The 14,241-nt window shown below is 42.6% G+C and overlaps 1 protein-coding gene across 1 annotated transcript in view; it reads right to left on the reverse strand.

Moving 5' to 3' along the window:
• The window catches only part of HGD (homogentisate 1,2-dioxygenase), a 46,488-nt gene extending 33,321 nt beyond the window's left edge, over positions 1–13,167 (reverse strand). Inside the window, exons 1-4 of the mRNA XM_081235118.1 lie at positions 12,930–13,167; positions 7,285–7,356; positions 6,367–6,455; positions 2,116–2,221 (exon numbers count right to left, since the gene is read on the reverse strand). Of these exons, the coding sequence (XP_081091244.1) occupies positions 2,116–2,221; positions 6,367–6,455; positions 7,285–7,356; positions 12,930–12,944 (282 nt within the window). The 5' untranslated portion in view covers positions 12,945–13,167. The remainder of the gene's footprint in view (positions 1–2,115; positions 2,222–6,366; positions 6,456–7,284; positions 7,357–12,929) is intronic.
• Between the last annotated feature and the right edge of the window lie 1,074 nt (positions 13,168–14,241).

Raw genomic sequence — 14,241 nt, forward strand, 5'->3', positions numbered from 1 at the left:
AGAGACAAATTGGAGAATTTGAGATGTAACCCATTGAGGAGTCAAGCAGATTCTCAAAGAATGAACAGTGACTTTGGATAGAATGATTTATGGCCCTTTGTGAGATGAGTGGGGAGGTAAATGGTTAAATGAGTGTGTCTGCCAGATGGGTTCCTAACCCCAGAGTGTGGGAGAGAAGGATGTATGGGATTGGATTAGGATCCCAGGTGAAACTCAGACAGGTAAAGATGGGGTCCACAGGTTGGCTGTGCAAACTGTGTCCAGCACAGGGCGCTGATCTGCTGAAGGGGAAAGGGGCAGTGTCTCAGCAAGGGACTGTGCCTGCAGGGTTGGGGATTGGGCTGCCTTTTCCCATAGGCTCAAAGGCAATATATAGGCCAGTGGTAGACCAGGGAGGATGTCTGCTTCATGCACTAAACCTCACACAAGTTTAAGGGTCAGTTATTTAAACAGGATGTCTTGGCTTCAAAATGACTGTGAGGTGGGTGATACTGTATGTTGCTAACTCACATATTTTTCCACTCTTAAGGCTTCTCTTCCTGTCCCTGTTGGAGCGGGGTGAGTAGCACTCAAGCAGATACCTGGTTCTCTGAGATTTCCATAATCAGGGAAAAGATGGAGCAGGGCAGGAAAACAAAAGTGACTCTAAATTATTCTGTCTTGTTCCACAAAAAGTCTAAGCATTTGAGGGAAGGGGATTAGCAGGTATATAGACCAAACATCTCGGTAAACCAAGAGGAAACAGAAGATTTCCTTGGGCTGTGGGAAGGAGTTGTGGAAGGGGAGGAGAGTGGAGGGAAGGGGAGGGAGAGAGACTGATCAATTTGTGTGAACTTTGAATACAAAGGGGACCCTTGAGCCCATGTCCTAGCAACTCCCAGAAGGAAGAAATGGTTGTGTGGCATGTCTGGGACAACAGGACTAGAAGTATCTTGCAGATGATTCCATGTCCAGGCCTGACACGATAGCAGCAGAACAATGGGCATCTCAACACTACCAAGTGAAAGAGGACCAACTAGCATGGCCCAACCCCCAGTCCTACTTTGGCATTGTTTAAAACCAGAGATTCTCAGGGAAGACTGAGACGAAGTTGTTTTCTGGCAGTTTGGCAGATGGAGACCTCAGAATTTAAAAAAATATAAAATGAAAAAAAAATTACCTGAATATAAATTCTGAGATTTACATGTACTATCACTGCCTTTAAGTGAATATATCAAAATGGCTGTATCAGAGTCATGGTTCTTGCCTACTGTGTTCCAGGCACTGGGCGAAGCATGTTCACCACCTGTTCTGTCAAGTAAACTTCACCAAACAGCACTGCATGGCAGATGTCATGATTATCCCAGTTTACAGGTGAAACACTGTAGCTCAAAGACACAGTGACAAGTGGAGGGCCAGGGATGCAAACTGAGGTCTGTTTTCCTTCCTGCATTATGCTCTAGTTATCAGTGACATGTACCTAAACTCAGGGGCAAAGGGAATATACTGGGGTGCTCAAAAGGTAAAGAAAAAAAAAAGGAGCTCAGTCCATTATAGCAATGGGTTTGTCTTGTTACTGAAAGTAGAGTACATAAATAATACTGATATGCAGAGGGAAAGCCCATTTGTCACTAGACCAAAAGAAGGAAACTCTTAGGCAAGGAATGGAAGTTCCTAGGTGACACTAGACTTACAGAATCCAGGTCAGACAACAAGCCTCTCTTCTCTATATCAGAGGCCTCTTTTCAGAGGCATAAGTGTTGAATGTGTTTTCAATATGCTATGGTGAGTCTAGATTAAAGCAAACCAACCAACCTACAGGTGTGTAGATGTATTTTCACCAGCCTATATAATTTCCATTCATTCAACTCACTGGAGCACTCCTAAAGCCATTAGGCTAGAAAAACGAAAGCTTATACACACACACACACACACACACACACACACACACACACACGTGCACAGGCACAGTCAATCAATTCCAAAATTCCTACCCAAGTTTGAGCAAAAGAACAGATACACTTTAGCATTTATTTTAAAAATCTGTCTAATTTCTCAAAGACCCAGGTTAGACTTAAATGTTTATATTTAAGGCTTTGGATACATGCTATTCTCCAATTCACAGGACCAGGTTACCTGGTTAGGATCAAGATCAACTTCATCCCAGTTGTGAGTGACATGGCCTTGGTCAATGGATTCAAAAGGCTTGTGAGAAACCGAAGGTAGAATCCTATATAGCCAGCTGGGGGGAAACAAGGACACATAAGCCTTAGGGTGATGTTATGAGTGATGCACAGACTGGCTCAGGAAATACCATTAGGAAGACGCTCAAGTCAACAATGATCTGTGGGCTTTAATGTGAGAAGCAATGACACAGCATCATTTCTTAATAGCCACTGCTGCCCATAGCGCTGGCCTCTTCTGACCTTTCCACACGATCTATCACTCTTCAAACTGAGCCTCTAGCCCTTGGTTATTTCCATACTGACAAAAAAAGAATTGCCTTTCCCAATGACAGCTATAAAGGAAGGGAAAGTACCTTGAGGGATATCTGTGCAGGCAAATCCACAGAAAAACATTAGCTTATGTACATATTGGATACTAATCCTTGCTCTGGCTTTGGAAAGTGAGGATGAGTTCTACACAGATTGAGACAATATGGGTGGTTTCTTTGTCATTTTTGAAATATAAATCAATTTTCTTCTTTAAAATTATAGAAGTAATTCATGCCAGTGATAAAAATAATTCAAGTAATTTTAAGTCTCAAAAGGTAGACTTAGATGGCTTTCTCCTCCAATTTCTTCAGAGCCAATCCTCAGAGGCATCAGAACTTAACAATTTTCTTGTACATTTTCTAAGATATTTCCAATGCATAATAAGAAAAATTGCCAAATTGTTGTACCACTTTATTCTCACAACACTAATGTGTGAGAGTGCCTGATCACCCACATCTTTACAAATAGGGGGTACTATTAATAATTTTGGCCTTGTAGGTAAAAAATACTATCTCATTTTTATTTGTATTACCACTATTATGAGTAAGGTTGAGAATCTGTATGTTTGTTGGCCCCTTGGAATTTTTCTATAAATTACTTGCCCAAGTCCTTTACCATTTTTCTATTGGGTTGTCTTTTTTTTTTTTGGTACGTGGGCCTCTCACTGTTGCAGCCTCTCCCGCTGCGGAGCACAGGCTCCGGACGCGCAGGCTCAGCGGCCATGGCTCACGGGCCCAACCGCTCCGCGGCACGTGGGATCTTCCCGGACGGGGGCACGAACCCGTGTCCCCTGAATCGGCAGGCGGACTCTCAACCACTTCGCCACCAGGGAAGCCCTGGGTTGTCTTTTTGATGTTAATTTGTAAGATGTTTAGGAAATTAACATATCTAAAATTATAAGAGCATCCATCTTTACTTTCTTATAGTACATTTCTGGCTTTGTTTCAGGAAGAGAAGACTCTGATGAAGGAAAGTTGAAGGACACCAGGAGGAGAACCATCCAGAAGTTGAGAGGGACACTGAACCTCACTAAGAGGGACCCAAGTCCTTTCAGAGGCTGTTACCTTGACAGGGTACAGCAGGAAGAGGAACACCACTTGGGGCAATGGAAGACCAGACCTGCTTGAACAAGCTCTGGCCCTTTAAGCCCCAGGACAGTCTACTTCAGGGGGTGGAATTGACCTGGCCCTACACTGAGCCATTTGGGAGATTAAAGGGCTAGCTAGATTAGTTCAGTTTTCTTTTGATTCCTCTAGCTCTAGGTGAAGTAATCTCAGACATTGGACTTCGGGCCATGAATTAACTAGGCCTCTCTAGGTTCTATACGGAATTGAGAACATGTGTGTGTATATTTTAGAACCGACTGTGTGATCCTGGGCAAGTTACAAGACTTTCTTGTTTTTTTTTTTTTTTTTGGTCACCCTGCCTGCCTTGTGAGATCTTAGTTCCCTGACCAGGGACCAAACCTAGGCCCTCAGCAGTGAAAGCTCAGAGTCCTAACCACTGGACCTCCAGGGAATTCCCAAAACTTTCTTGATCCTATGTTCCTCATCCTTATCTCCTAGGATTGTTGTGAGGATTCAGAGTTTATGTACCTAGAATGCCTGGCACACAGTAGGTGCTCACTTACTAGATGTGTGTTGAATTGTCTATCTGTCTACCCCTAATCATCTGGGTTTTTATGATGGTCCAGATTTCCTACATTCTCTGTGCTGGCTCTCACCTTCTCAGGACCTAAGGGATCAGCTAACTAATCAGATAAAAATCAACCCCTTATAGATATACTCTCTGATAGTTTGTGGGTGGGTGGGGAGGAGTTCCTGAACTCTGTGGCTTAAATTAGTAGTGACTAAATGTAGGAATTTCAGGCTTTCTCATCTATGGATGGGGCTGGTTCCATCTTTCCACTGGGGATTTTGAGCATTTTCACAAAATTCTTGTGGATACCTTTGAAGAGTTCTAAACAGATGGGTGAACCATGCCTAGTGTCCCTTGTTTTTTAGCTGAGTTTATAAAACTCCCCAGGCAGCACTACACTGCCCTGGACAGAGATTTAATTTTGATTCAGGGAATGGTGCCAGCATCTTAATGAAATGCCAACAGCTCCTTTTCAGCCTCCTGGAACAGAGCTCTGCCCCTGCTGGCTGAAGATATTGCTGAATAATGGGGGCAGGCAGCAGAATCCGGAGTCCAGGTGTCCAGTTAGTGAATGGGTCATAAAGTCAAGAACATAGTCATGGAGGCCAGGCTGTCATAAATTAGAATAGACAGGAATTGTCTGTGTGCGTACCTTACCTTGGCTATCTGGGCTTGCAGAGAGAGAGATGATTAAATAGTGATAGAATTAATCTTGATTTGACAAGTATGGGAAACTATCTCTTCCCCCTCCATGTGCAGATCTATCGAGAGGGAAGCAATACTGATATTGGCATGGTAGCATAGCACCTGCCAGTCAGTTTTCTGACAGCCTCCTAGGGATACACTGTATTGGAGGGAGACACTCTGCTACTGTGGCAATAATGATGATATAAAAATTAATGTTGGGCCTCCCTGGTGGCGCAGTGGTTGAGAGTCCGCCTGCTGATGCAGGGGATACGGGTTTGTGCCCCGGTCCGGGAGGATCCCATATGCCGCGGAGCGGCTGGGCCCGTGAGCCATGGCCGCTGAGCCTGCGCATCCGGAGCCTGTGCTCCGCAACGGGAGAGGCCACAACAGTGAGAGGCCCGCATACCGCAAAAAAAAAAAAAAAAAATTAATGTTAATTGAGCACTCATCAGGTACCCAGCAATGTGCTAAGCACCTTACATACATTCTTTCCCTTAATCCTCATCACAACTATTAGATAAGTACTATTATTATCTCTTTTACAAATGAGAAACCAGAAGGCTCTTGGAGGGTACATGACCTTCCCAAGGTCACACAGCTGGAAAGAGAAGGAACCAGGATTTAAACTCAGGAGGCCTGCCTACAGAGTGGGCATGATTAACCCCCAAGGGGAACAACCTATCATTTGTGTGGTCCATGGTGCTTTTGTTCTCACTATCTCATTTACTTCTCAGGAGGACTCGCTGGAGACAAATCCAATCACCTTCCACTAAGCAGTACAAGACTGCCTGCCCTCTTCCCCCAAACTCCAATATAAGCAGCAGCCCTCTACACAGGTGTCCTATTCTGAAATTCCCATAATTAGACACTGCTTGTTTAAGTCACAACACTCAATTGCTTCCCTAAACCAAAACAGCTACTGCAACCAACCTGCCCCATAGGAGTTAACCAAGAGACTGAGTTCATTGACCTGGCTTGTAGGATTAGAGCAAACATGTATCATGACACGTTGTGCTAATGAATGTGCTGGTTTCCAGCAAAGACAAATTCCGAGGAGAAAAAACCTTATTAATTCAAACCACCAGGGGCCATAATACATGACCTTTCATCTAACCCAAGCTTGGATTATCCAACATTTTCATCCAAAGAACATAATACTTCTAATCAGTTGAGGAAGATATTGCATTGAATCTTCTATAATTTTGAGTTAATCATTATTAAAAAACCTCCCAAGTAAATCAAAATTTGGAACTCAACTGCACAATCACAGGGGAAGGCCAGACTATGAGGAAGACTTTCTTCTGAGTACAAACAACAAATTGTAAGTGGAACTAGACATGTCTGTTTTCTAGGCTCTGTGCAGCTGCTCTCTCCCCTTCTTCCACCCGTCACTTGATTCTAGCTGGAGATGAGGTTCATCCTCCCCTGGCTATGACCCAGAGCACAGCCTGTAAGAAGCAGGATCTTGGACAACCCTGGGAGGCTGTGGCCCAGGTATAGGAGGCAGCACTAAATACTAGTCATAGCTCCCATAGACCGCAGGTCAGAATTAACCTAACCCTCTTACCTTCTTTTATTGCTGCTCCGTGGACAAGTGAAAGCTGATCCTGAGAGCTGCTCAGCATACAGATTGTAAGGGCAAACTTGAGGATTATTCTAAAACAAAGGAGGCAATAGATGACATCACTCCATCAGAAAAGCATTCCACCTTCCCATCAAACAACTCAGTGGGGGAATTCTGTCTTGGATGGGGATGCTCTGAGCCACTCACTACACATGACCATCTCCAACCCATACGTCCTTCTTGTAATAATGTTTTAGGTGACTTTCCTCCTTGATTAGAAAAGTAGTACATGCTTATTGTAGAAAATTTATAAACTATAAGCCATTATCTCACCATCCAGAAATAACCCAATCTTGACATATGAGTATATTTCCTTCCATTCTTATCCTCCAAAATGGGAACGCTATGATATGTGTAGTCCTGTTAATAATTAGCACTTTAAATAAAGAGGAAACACCATATCATGAGCATTTTTTCATGCCATGAAATATTCTTAAAAATTTTTGACAAAATTTTTGTTTGCCATATTCTTGCTATTGTAACCAACACTAGTGTGAACATCTTTGTGCACGCATTTTTTTTTTAACAAGGACTGATTATTTTCTCATCATTGCCATATCTTATGCTGTTCAAAGGAACTTTAAGGAAGTCCCTTAACCCTGGACCTAGGGGATCTTCTTGAAAGCCCTAAATTTAGTGTTACTTTTTTGGGACTAAATGCTTTGCCATAGGTAACCATTATCCAACTTTAATCTTTGTATTGTCATTGTTCTGCATCCCAATTGTCTTAATGATTTGTGAAACTCCTAGACAGTTCACAGGCTAATTTTCAAGATGGTGGGTAGAAGCCCTTGGCCTGAAAGCTGGTCATTCATTCCTATAATTCAGAGTTCTCCAAGCTAATATTCTATTCACTCATACCTGTCCTTCTGGCAGGGCACCTGGGCAGCGAGGATCCTCTGAGGCACACTCATTACCGAATCCAGAAATGTACTGCATGTGACAAAGACACAAAAGCTACCATTAATGGGATTTAAAGAGTATTTTGCTATTTTGACTGTCTATGAAGGTAAGAATTTCTTTATGGACATATGTCTGTGTATCACATTCTATACATAACATCTTTGCTATATCTTGGCATGTGAACCATTTAGGAAAGATAATTTCTCTGTGTGAATTTTAAAGACCACCAATTAATTGGGAGAAGAGTGCTGGATATTACATGGACTTTCCATCCTTAGCTGTACTTAGTTGATTTATGGGCTTGTTCTTAATTATCTCACTCCAAGAACAGGTTCTTTAATTCTGGACCCATCAGGGAGTTCCTGACAGGGGAGATGGCTCAGGCATCACCTCAACTCCAGGTTAGTAAGATCTGGCTGGCCTAGCTTGCAACCTCCCTGAGGTTGGAGCTCTACTTCCCCTCCATACGCTGAAACAAGTAGCTAAAGAGTGTGTGGATCCAATCTGACAGCAAAAGCCTTGAGAAAAAGCCCTCCAACCAGCCTCGCTGCAGGCAAAAACCTATATCATCTGGCTCATCTATGGAGCACTTGTAAATATATTTGCATCTATGTGGATATAGGAAAACAAGTTTTGAAGATATGCGTGGCTTTCAGGAGAATAGCCAGATCTGTCCTCAGTGGCACAATGGAGTTCATTCTGATTGTCATCAATTTACTTTTCATCCAGAGGAAAAAAAGAGAGTTTCTCAATAAAGTAAAGTGTGCAGAGCCCCTAAAACTTATTTTGACAACACTTAAACACACCTGTGAGTTCTTGTTCACTGTCTGGCTTCTCTGCTAGTTTATAAGTTCCATGAAGGCTGGAACTATGGCATCTTGTTTACCTCTATATGCCTTGTGCCTGGTTTATAGAAGGTACTCAGTAGATATCTACTGTTTGATTTAGTTTTTCCCTTACAGCCTATTCTGTTCTATTTATTTATTTATTTTTAGCTGGGTTGGGTCTTCGTTGCTGCATGTGGGCTTTCTCTAGTTGTGGAGAGTTGGGGCTACCCTTAGTTGTGGTGCACGGGCTTCTCATTGCAGTGGCCTCTCTTGTTGTGGAGCACGGGCTCTAGAGCTCAGGCTCAGTAGCTGTGGCTCATGGGCTTAGTTGCTCCACAGCATGTGGGATCTTCCCGGACCAGGGCTGGTACCCCTGTCCCATGCATTGGCAGGCAGATTCTTAACCACTGTGCCACCAGGAAAGTCCCCCTTAGAGCCTATTCTAACACGAGTGTATGTATCCTGCTCTAAGTAGGGTGAGAACCCCCTTTTCTCTAACTTAAACATAAAAAAGGGCCATTTTCTTCCCATAGTTGTTCCTCATAAATGTATCAATACTTAATTTTAGCCCACGATAATGAAAGTGCAGCGTCACTCAGTGAGTGAAATGCCACCATCTGAGTACATGTCTTTAAGAGATATAAGAAGGAAGTAGGTGGGTGGAGGATAAATCCTCCAGAATTCTCAGCAGCTTGGAGCAGGATGAGACTGATGTAACACACCTGGATGCGTGAGCAATGATCAGGGCAACAGCTGCCCATATTTGGAGGGAATATCAAATGTGAAATGTTATGACCTAGAAAGCCATGGAAGTGAAATTATTCTTTTTTGCCTCCAGACACAATATTTTTTTATATTTGAAAATCTATCAGCACTAAAAACAGTGAGTTATATTACACAGAGATTGGTTAACAGCAGCATGCAATTTGGAATGTTTTCCTTGGGGAAAAGGCAGAGACCATCCAGCATTTTGACTCTCCACTGAATACAATTTTCTTCTCTCTAATGAACCTCGTGCTCACCATCAAGAGGATTGAATCTGAGCTGCTGAGAAATGGTAATGACCCGAAATTATCTTCAGTTCTGTGGAATGGAATTGCAGACCAATCTTGCCTGAAGCCACTGAGTATCACAGTGGCTTCTCTTTGTTCAACTGCAGCATTGTTTCCCTCTGCAAAGGGAGGCAAGAAGGTCTGAGCGCTGAGTTTTCTGGCAGGAGTGGGTGGGTTTACTCATTAACCTTCTCCACTCTTTGCAACTGCTGGCCTCAGAACAGAGTCCAGGGTTATTTGTACTTTGGGAACAAAGGAAAAGAGACTTACTATATGTAATTTTAAAGCATATGCTTCAGACTGCTTTAAAAAGTGGAAAAGAAAGTAGAAAGAACAGCTGGTGCTTTGGAAGGGAGCCATCCAGCTCAGAGAGAGGTGTGGGTTCTGAATCGGTTTCTCAATCTTAGCTGAGGTGCATTGGCTGAAGAGGGGGATGAAAACTGCTGAGTCATTCTCAAACCAGTTGGTTTTTCTAATCCCCTGAGAGAAAAATTACAGATGAGTTTGTTAGAGTTTTAAAATATCATGTGCCTTACTGCTGAAGGTATCAGAATCAAGGAAGCAGTATTCTGCAGCTGCTTTCCCAAGGCTTTGAGATCAAGGACAGAATCTGAACTCTGCTTATATCAGCTGTGAAAATCCAAGCTTTCAACTCCAGCTGGTTCAGTGACTATACAAATATACCTTACACTGAAAAATTAAAAATAAAAACGTCTGACATTAAGCAAGTGTGTTTGTATGCTTTCTTCAATCCAGATTTCTGAATAATTTGCTCCCACATAGAAACAATTTTGTTTCTTCCAAGAGAATTATACACATCCTTTCTAAATGAAAGAACAAATTATTGAGCTCCATGTAACTTCAGTACCATCAGTTCTTTGGCAGCTCCCTAGTGTACAGCTTTCTAATTTTCACCTGGTCCCCAGGATATGATTTATTTGTGAGACTAGTTTTATGAGATGCTTTCTCCTGACTCTGATTCTGGGTAACACCCTGATGGGACGAGCAGATACTATACCTCACTTCCTTTTCCTGGGCATGAGGGAAAGAGAGAGAAGTCAGGGTAGAGATGGAACTATAGCTACCTTTTTCTCCTGTGCAAAGAGTCCAGTATTTCTAGTTAACCTTGATGGGGACATAGGATATAGATTGTTAGGGGAACTTGAAGATTATTGCAAGTAGGCTAAACTGTGGTAGGCTGAATAATGATGCCCCAAAGATATCTATGTCTTAATCCCTGGAACTTGTGAGTGTTCCCTTATATAGCAAAAGAGACTTTGCAGATGTGATTACATTAAGGATCTTGAGATGGGGAGATGTCCTGGATTATTTGGGTGCGCCCTAAATGTAATCATAAGTATTTGTAAGAGAGGGAGGTAGAGGAAGATTTGATTATAGAAGAGGAAAAGGTGATGTGATGATGGAAGCAGAGATGAGTGATGCACTTTGAAGACGGTGAAAGGGACCATAAGTCAAGAATGCAGGCAACTTCTAGAAGCTGGAAATGCAGGGAAATGGATTCTCCCCTTGAGTCTTCAAAAGGAACCAGCCAACACCTTAACTTTAAGCCCAGTGAAACTGATTTCAGACTTCTGACCTCCAGAACTGTAAGAAAATAAATTTGGTCATTTTAAGCCACTAAATTTGTGGTAATTTGTTACAACAGAAACAGGAAATGAATACAATAATTATGTAGACCAGGGGGTCCCATCTCTGGCTAATTAGAATCACCCCCAAAGCTTGTTAAATACAGACCCATACCTAGTGAATCAAAATATTTGGTGCTGGGGCCCAAAGTCTGCATGTTAAACAGCTCTGTTTTTTAGAAATGAAGAAATCAAGACCTGTAGAAGTGGACTTGTAGAAGACTTAAGAACATTGGGTGGTTCATTTAAAATTTAATTTTACTATTTTATCTTTTGAATTTTCTTCCCCCAGTTGTGCTGCTTTTATGTAAATGTGATTTCATTTGAGGCTTTGTGTTGACATATCCATTAAAAGGAAGAAATAAAAGCAGAGAAATATTTTTTTTTAACTTATAATGTGTATTGATTAGAGTGATGCAATCTGGTTTTCTGTGTTTGGATTTGTGATCTGTAGAGCTAACTTTTCCTTGCAGAGATTAGACAGCAGGCTGGGAAAAATGCCTTTGAAATTGAGAACAAAGAGCAGCATGCAATTTACGTTGGTGTGCTGGTGCTGTGCATAATAAGTTGCTCAAAAATTTCAGCAGGATAGGATTTTAGATATAATTTATTTATAAATGGTAAGGATGTTTCCACCCCTGCTGAACTTCCCCACAGCCTTTTCATCAGGAAATGAAGTTTTTATGCACTCCCCCTCTTCTAAGACTTCAACTACCACCATTGATGTGATGACCTCCCATATCTATTCTCCTAGCTCTACCCTCTCCCCGGAGATCCAGATCCATACATCTGACCACATCCTGGGTATCTCATCTTGCCTGTCCCTGCAGCAACCCAAATTTAACTCTTGGATCCCAGAACGTGCAGGGCTTTCTGTGTGTGCCGTGCCTTTGCACTTGTTTCCTCTAGCCCCTTTTCAGTTAAGTCAATTTCTACATCTCTCCTAAGACTCAGCTTAGGAACAGCCTCCTTCAAGAAGTTTCTCTTGGCTCCACCTAGTCCAGATTCAGTTCCTTTCCTATGTTAATTCGTGGCATCATGTATTAACATATAATATTTGCCGAATGAAAGAATGAGAATTCTTAGTCTTTCTAACTCTTGATCAGGCATAAAGAAGCCAACTCTTTTACTTCGGTGTTGTTGAGTGGTTTTAGGACCCCTGTTAATTAGGGAGATGTTTGATTTTCAAACTCAGCATCAGTTGAAGGGCATTTAGGAAGTGCTCAAACCCTGGAAAGAAGCCTGGAGTCTGGCACACTTGGCTTAAGTCAAGATTCTGGGCAGTTCTACTCAGGTCCACATGCATGTGTTGGGCACTGATGCCAGCCTGGGGTGGACACTAGGCATGGTTTTAGACATTAGCCTTAAGGCACTCAGTCTAGGAGTTGCTACTAAGGCTCCTTTTGGAGCCTGGGCATGGATTCAGACAAACCCAATTTCTAATCCAGTCTCTATCACCTATCAGCAGTGACCTTGGGCAAGTCACTTAATCTCTCTAAACTTTATTTTCCTTAATGGTAAAGTGGCTACCTCCAGATTTACTTTGAAGATTATGAGTTAATTCATTAGCAGCACATAACCCACACATATTTTTCAATTGAAGATTAAATAATAAAAAGGAATTATTTCCTAGAGGAAGTGCTAGGGTTTCTACTGGCCAAGTGCTGATTGTGAGCCTCAAAATAACTGAATAGATTAAACATGCCTAATTGGTCGGCTGGAGGCTGTCCAGGAAGCTGCACCATCAGGAAGGTGTGGGAGAGTAGGGGCTGGCAAACGGACACAGTGAGAAACATGTCTGTCCATGGGGGAGGAGAGCCCTTATGACGTCTACAGATTCCCAAGACAATATATGAAATAAGCAAGGCAAGAGATGGACGGTTAGACCATCACCTCTTTTCTTTATCATCCCCCAGCCCCAGCCATGCTTACGGACACCACGGCGAAGCCTCTGAACACAACAGCTTGGACGAGGGCCTCTCTTAAGTTCTTTCTGACTCTGAAGCTCTGGAATTCTCAGACGCTTCCATGGGTTGTGGCTGAAGAAGCCACAGCGAAGTGGCCAGATAGTTTCCTACCTTCAACTCTGCCATTTTCCTTCTGCTGCAGGTGTGACGATTTCAGGAAACCCAGGCTCAGAGAGGGTATGAAGTCAAAATGCTTCTGTTTCTCCTTCAAACCACCTCTGGATGTTGTTATTCTACTGCTTCACTGTGCTCGCTGGTCAGCTGGTTGCTCAAACTAGCCACAAGCATTTCCTAACTGCTACACTAGGGAGAAAGTCCAGCATGCTTGTTTCCAAACTGCTTACACAACTGTCTTTGGTTTTGAAACCCGGGCTGTTTCTGAAGAGTTTGCAGAGGCCTGTCTCCTCTTCACCCGAGGTAAATGTTGACCAATGATTTGTTCCAGTTAAAAGAAAGAGGCTTATGACTAAAGGCAGAGAATTTAAAGCTCTCTGCGGAAGGAACTGTGGCACTTAGGGCCTGCTGTGTGAGGTAGAGCCTTCTCCACTCATTCCCGACTGAGGCCGGGAAGGAACAAGGCGGAGTGTTCACTCTCTGGGGAGCTGTGAGAAAATGATCCGTGCTGTGACACAGGCATTTTCACGCAGCTACCTGAAGCAGGGACAGGGTCTAGACAGCTCTCCACACCTGCTCCCAGGGATGAGCTGGGTGAACAGTTCAGAGCCTGAAGCACTTCGCTTAAAGCAAACTGAGATATTTACTATTGCTCCTCTTAATTTCTTAAATGTATTTAGTGTTCTTATAAATTCTTTAAGAATCTTATTTCCTAATGCCTGTACCTCTCTAGAAAGAGACCAAGGGATTACTTTCCAGCCACCTTTTCCATGACTCCCTTGTCCTTCATCTTGGCTACTCTCCTTAGCCACGGTCAGGTATCAACTTCATGGCTAATGGCATTCAGGAAGGAAGAAACCATATATCGAGAGCTTGTTCATGCCAGATTTTCCCACAGACATTACCTCATTTAATTTCACAAAAATAATCTTTTAAACTACGCTTTATTATCATAAACTCAAGTGCAGCAGAACAGGCAGGAAATGTAAATGGGTAAAGTAGGCTAGGTGATTTTTTAAGATATGACTTTTATACACGAAGCTCCAATTTTTAAACATTGGCAACTTAAACAAGTGAATGAATAAATGAATGAATGAATGAATGAATGAAGCCATTGTAATAGGTTGCAAAAAGTGCCCACAGATTCCTTTCATCCTTGTATGCATGCCCCTTTGCAATGTGACTTTGCTGCTCCTCCCAACATGAGACGGAGTCTTTTACTTACCTCCTTGAATCTTACTTTGGCTAATAGCAAACACAACACAAGCAGAGGTTTGAAAAATGCTTGTGCCTTAGGATTTGCCCATTT

This window comes from Mesoplodon bidens (assembly GCF_964165515.1).
Source record: "Mesoplodon bidens genome assembly, chromosome: 5".
In the NCBI taxonomy this organism is placed as follows: Eukaryota; Metazoa; Chordata; class Mammalia; order Artiodactyla; family Ziphiidae; genus Mesoplodon; species Mesoplodon bidens.